Source organism: Populus trichocarpa, chromosome 2 (assembly GCF_000002775.5).
Source record: "Populus trichocarpa isolate Nisqually-1 chromosome 2, P.trichocarpa_v4.1, whole genome shotgun sequence".
Lineage (NCBI taxonomy): Eukaryota > Viridiplantae > Streptophyta > Magnoliopsida > Malpighiales > Salicaceae > Populus > Populus trichocarpa.
Window position 1 is genome coordinate 8,832,085 of NC_037286.2, and position 6,000 is coordinate 8,838,084.

General features: G+C 38.7%; 1 protein-coding gene across 1 annotated transcript; it reads right to left on the minus strand.

Moving 5' to 3' along the window:
* Positions 1–2,706: 2,706 nt before the first annotated feature.
* LOC7472646 (U-box domain-containing protein 30) lies at positions 2,707–5,223 on the minus strand. The gene is made up of 2 exons (XM_024595107.2): positions 5,042–5,223; positions 2,707–4,423 (listed from the first exon to the last, which is right to left on the minus strand). The coding sequence occupies exon 2, from the start codon at positions 4,341–4,343 to the stop codon at positions 2,994–2,996; it is 1,350 nt and encodes a 449-aa protein (XP_024450875.2). The 5' UTR covers positions 4,344–4,423; positions 5,042–5,223; the 3' UTR covers positions 2,707–2,993.
* Positions 5,224–6,000: the final 777 nt, after the last annotated feature.

The following is a 6,000-nucleotide window of genomic DNA, read 5'->3' on the forward strand; positions in this document are numbered from 1 at the left end:
GAGGGTGAAATTGAAATTGAAAAAAAAAACTTTAAAAATTAGAAAACTCCACTTCTAATAGGTGCAATGTTAAAAGTTGAAATTGAGAAAAAAAAATTCTAAAATTCATGAGACTAATATATAACCCAATAGAAAAAATATTAAAAAAATTATAAAGTATAATTTTTAAAACAATCTAATATTGGAAGATAAAATTGAAAAGAATAAGAAAAAAAATGAGTTTTTAAAGGATAATTTTTTTAAAAAAAATTATATTTCAATGAATAGTATTTTATGAATGTTTATATTAAAACGAAAATAAAATATTAATTTTTTTGTATATTTCAAGGGTCACTTTCTAGCCGCAGATCTGATCCACAATGCAACTAATGAATGGTTGCTTGATTTATTTTGCTTGAATTGGGTATGAATTACAATGCAAGAACCGAGGCAGGCTACAACCGGGCCTGGAGGTTACATCCTGGGCTTCTTTATCTGGGTTGTTCTGCATGGCGTACACCATGTAGGGTGGATACTGGATCATAGATGGGCACGAATAAGGGGCCTCCGCCGAGAAATGAATGCAGGTGACCATTTCGGGGTAACGCTTCTTCTGTACCGTACCGTATCATCATCCTGGTAGGAGATTTCAAAGAAGGATTCCAACCGGAGAATCACCCGAGAAACGATCCCCAAACAACCGAGAAGGCCAAATTAAATCGGCAAGCCGGTCCTCACAACTGCGATAGGTGTGGACAATCTGAGCTTGCCTACTCCAATTTAACGCAGCAAAGGATCGTGTAATTAAGCTCGGTATATATGCTAGCTGGACGTAGTCCTTGAATTTACAGGCAGACAAGTTAGAAGGCTAAAGATTTATTATGTGAAGCAATGTTTTTCACATTTTCTTAACCTGACCACCTTTGATGTGAAGCTTAAGTGCTGTCGACCTAGACAGAGTCAAGACACCAACTAGGCATGAAAAACAAAACAACCAATACTCGTGGCATCATGATCTTGCTTGTCAATAATACGCCCTAAAGCATACTCCTATGTTTTGACAATCCAGACAGGACAAGAAAACAACGAAGCTCGCTTGCGTTTTTTGATCATTGAATATGGCGACAGAGGGTCTTACAAGACTCAGCTAATAAAATTATTCTCCTATTAAATTTTTGAACCAAATGAGTGATGTTAGTCGAGGTGGTCAGAGTTGCTGACCAATCATCATCATCATTATTCTTTCTTTCTCTTTAAAGGGAAGGTCAAATGGGCTTGAGACTGAGGTAATACCCCTCAGTTCTCATCCCACACTTTCCAGCTGTCCCCTTGGACAATGCTCTTTGTAGGCTAGTTTTGAGGATAAGTTGAGCAATGCCATGCAATACTCAGTCCATTTATAGAGTATCTATGATTCGGGTATGGTGGTAGAAGCTAGCCTAAAGACGACAACAGTCAATTTTCTTCCATAAAATGTGCAGGGGAAAAAAAAGGGCTTCTAATTGATCCACTTTTGCTGTTATTGAGTCAATATGGAGGGATAAAAATAAAGGTTAAAACGCTTGCAATATCACAAAAACTTGACTAGCTTCTAATTCAAGCCTTTTGTTTTTATATTTTAGCATCGATTCTGGTTCTCATTCGAAGATGGGATAAGGCGTCGACATTCCTCCGAGGATTATTGCTTGCTCTCCTTTTCAGCAATTTTTTCCCACTCATTTTTAATTCCCCCCGCCTTTTTTTTTTGGCGAAGGAGGTGACAGCAAAAGAGGAATCCAGGGCCCCTGGAATCCTTCTTGCTTATCCAAATCTTGGCAGTGAACTGTCTTACGGGATTCCGACTGGAAAAGCATGTACTTTTAGGTAATAACGCATCTAGTTGAGCGCATTGATATTGAACGGGCAGGTCCTTGAAATTTTGGTGACTCCGGGACCTGGCTTGACCAGCAGATCCAAAACCTAAATCCATTTGCTCCACCGTCTCTTTAACTATTGAAATTCAATATACGGTAGGAAAAATACATTGCTCTATGAATTGCAGCAGCGACTTCTGCAACCATCTGACAGTTCCATTCAGCGAAACCCAAATTTAACTTTCAACAATCCTGCCTGTTCCAATTCCCATCAAACGATGCAAAGAAAATGGAAGGAGAGAGAGGTTGAAACATCAACTCAATCAACGCATCAACAGGTTCTCATCTGCTATTACTATTCTTGAACAGAAAAGGCTCAAATGCGTGTGGGGTGCACACAGGCAGAGGCTTTAATTTGATATTGCAGTGAGAAACTGACATGAATTATTATGTCAACGATTAAGCTTACAACCTACAAACTAGCTACAAACTAGGAAAGTTAAAAAGTCCCAATAAAAGATACAGATCATGAGCTTACACTGAATGCAGACTGCAGAGTCCTCACTCACAAATACTGCAATGACCAAGTCACAGTAAAACACCAATTTAAACAGTTAGGAAAATATACGCGCTCTCCACAGAGAGCGATAGCCCAAATGGGATGTTGAAAATTAACTTAAATTACAATGGAAAAATGCAAGCCCATCTGCAAGGGTTATTCCCTCCCCACATCCACTCACCGAATTGTCATCACCCAACTCCGGCAAAAAAACCATGACGTTATCGCTCTCTTGACTATGGCTACTATCACCAAACTAAGGATCAGATTGGCGGCAGTTTGGCGAAAGAAAAGGGAAAGAAAAGAACAGCCCAATTTAACAACATAACCTCTTTGGGTTATTATATATTAGAAAAAATTGGCGAACTGCCAGCTTACAGAGAGTGGATTAATAATTACACAATATGCAATTAGCCTAAATCCACATTATGACGCTTCTATCATGTAAATCCAATACAGTGTATCAATGATCTTTGATATATACAAGCGAGAGAAAAGAATACCTTACGACCCCATTTTGCATCATCTAATCTCCCGAGCTCAAGCCCCTTTCCATCTTGTGACAGGTGAAACGGATGGTATATATCAGCAAATTCTCACATTCACTGTATTGTTCTCGTAAGCTTACACTCGGAAATAAAAATGGTAGATGTGTAATTTAGACTACACAATTTCAATAGCTCAACCGATTGCTGCTTCAACACAGGATTGCAAGCACTCTGTATTACTAGTAGTAGTTTGGCTGCCAAACCCGCCTCCACAGCAAGTGCAGTACATTCTTCTGGTGCGAGCATGCAAACTGCCCATAATATCGACAAAGCAAGCCGCGTGCATGTCTCGGAAACCCTCATCAATAACTTCACCACATTCGGTATTGTGTTGGCACAAACCTTCAAAGCCAATCTTCCCTCGGGAATACTTGAAAGAACATCCAGAATATAAAGCGCTAATTCCAAGCACTCATTATTCAAACTTGGCAATAGCTCCACTAATGGAGGAACTGTCCCAATGCTCACAACTGAGCCCCTTACCGATTCATGTGAACAAATACTCTTTAACAAACCAAGTCCAGCCAATAACCCATTTGGGTGTTTCTTGTCTTTCACCAACCTCAACAAACCAACTAAAAGTCTCAAGCTCGACATGTTTTCATGCTCAAAATCATTCCCTTCCATCAACATTTCCATCAATCGGGTACAATTAATCTTGGTCTCGATAGAACCCTCATTCAACATATCAACCATTAAGGAAATCCTTGCAGGTTGCCTCAAATTCGACTTGGTTGCATAATCGAGATCCAAATTCACTAGAATTCCAACAGCCTCAGACCCGACAGCATGAGTGGTAAAGGGGCCCAAAAAAGATGTAACCAAGGCAGTCCCGCAATTATCCAGCACAGCCTTCCTTGCCGTAGAATGTGCAGCCACAACCTGCCTAAGTTCCTTCAAAGTCTGCACTTTAGCTTGACCCTTGACTTTCTTCAGATTATCCAGAAGTTCAATAGCCCTTCCTTGCACATCCTCTGATCTCTTCTTCGTGGCTAAGAACTTCTGCGAGAACCAGCTATAAATCAGCTGCTGCATAGTCTTGTTTGGCGTTACCGTATCATCCCAAAGCTCTTGCATTGTTGTGGGGCACGTGCAATGACCCAGAGAGAACCATTTGAGGATGTTGTATCTCTCGTAAGTCTGTCCGGTGCAAAGAGTCACTGGGTCTTGCATTGGGTCTAACGAAATCGGACATATAAACACCGGCGGCACTTCTATTGATTCAAGCTCTTCAACCATCTTCTTCAGATCCAATTTCTCCGCCACACCAGCACAAACTAAACCGCCGCCGGTAACACCGCCCAAAATGCCATCCTTAATGGCAGTTTCTAGGTCTAGAACTTGGCCACCAGCACTCCCATCTAGCTTTACGTTTCTAAAGCTATTTGCTTCAAATATCGGCATTTCGGGGTTCCGTTTAAGAAAGAAAACAACACTCCCCACTAGCCAACAAGAAGAGATAAAATCTGATTCAACAAAGAACCCTGAGATGTCACAGGAAAAGGCAAAGAATAATAAAAATATCAAGAACCATCAAATCCACGGGACAAGAAACGTGTGGGAAAGAAAACGAAAAGAAAAGGATAGATGGCAGAAGGCACCCTCTCTCTCTCGCTCCCTCTCTCATTCACATACATAATACACAAAGAATCAAATGAAAGGAGACATTTTCTACATTGCATGATTTATTTTTGCTCTTTTATCTGATCTCTATATCTGGTTAATAGAGTGTAAGTAAGAAACTCTCCCTCGTCATCATCAAAGACATTATGATTCTATGTATATTCTACTTCTCTAGCACTAAAGCTTTCTCACGCAACTCAAAAAGGAAACAAAAAAGCGAAATCGTCTACAGCCCAGGTTCACATAAAAGGCTAATAATGACAAGGAAAGAGTAACTAAAAGGGACACACACACACACACACACACACACACACACACAAACACAAAAAGAAGAAGTGAAGTAACAGTGAGCAGCAATAAGTACCTGGACAGCTCAAATTCACCACATGAAATGAAAGAAAAGAAAAGAAAAGAAAAGAAAAGAAAGCGATGAAAATCGAAACAATTGCAACGAAGGCATGAAAGAATGGGAACCATACCTTCCTATGGTGCGGCGATACAGGGAAGAAGAGTGTAGAGTAGAAATATATAAAATAGAATAAAAAGCTATACCTTGTGAACTGTGCAGTGCTGCCTTCTGCTGTTCTTTGTTGTGTAGGGCAGGTAACATAAGCTTGAAATTATCAAAAGACCCTTGAAGATTTCGCTGTTGTATTGTATTGGAGGTCACCGCACCGCTCAAAAAATCAAAATTAAATTTGAATACCGTATAAATATACAACCCAACCCACTTTCTTAAAGTCTTTATGGGACAGTTCTTGAAATTACGGTCCCACCCTTGTTTGGTGGCACCGCATCCTCAATCCGTGTGGCCAGTCATGGGCCCTCCAGATTGAAGCGCGTTTCCTACAACGCCCCTCTTTATAGAAAAGGGGCGAAAAGCCCTTTTGAGTGCCCTGTACTTGAACTAATTTCCATCATCTATTTTTTGTTGCGTATCAGTCCATATGCTCCATTTTATTGATGGTGAGAAAATTTCTGCACCTAATGATATGAGTTGAAAAAATTTTCACCAGTGTTTATTTAATATTTAATAATGCGACGAAATATGTTTTTTTTTCAAGTATTTTAGTTTTAAAAGGCATCATATTTATACATTTTAAGTGTTTTTTTATGATATAACAAAATCATGAAAACATTTAAAATAACATTAATTTGGTAGTTTTTAAATGAAAAATAATTGAGAAGACACTTTAAAAACCTTCTTAACCAACCATTTCAAACGATAGCTGCGTCATTATAAGAGTTATTTCTTTTTATATTGGAAGTTAATTAATACTAAGTTTCTTCCTAGAATAATTTTAATAATGCAATCTTTATATCATGCATTCGTTCAAATTTAATAAATATGCTGAATTTTTTTTAATTAATTTCATAACAGGATTTTTTATCCCCTTTTTTTTTAAAAAACAACCAAAAAATAGCAAAAAATCTATAA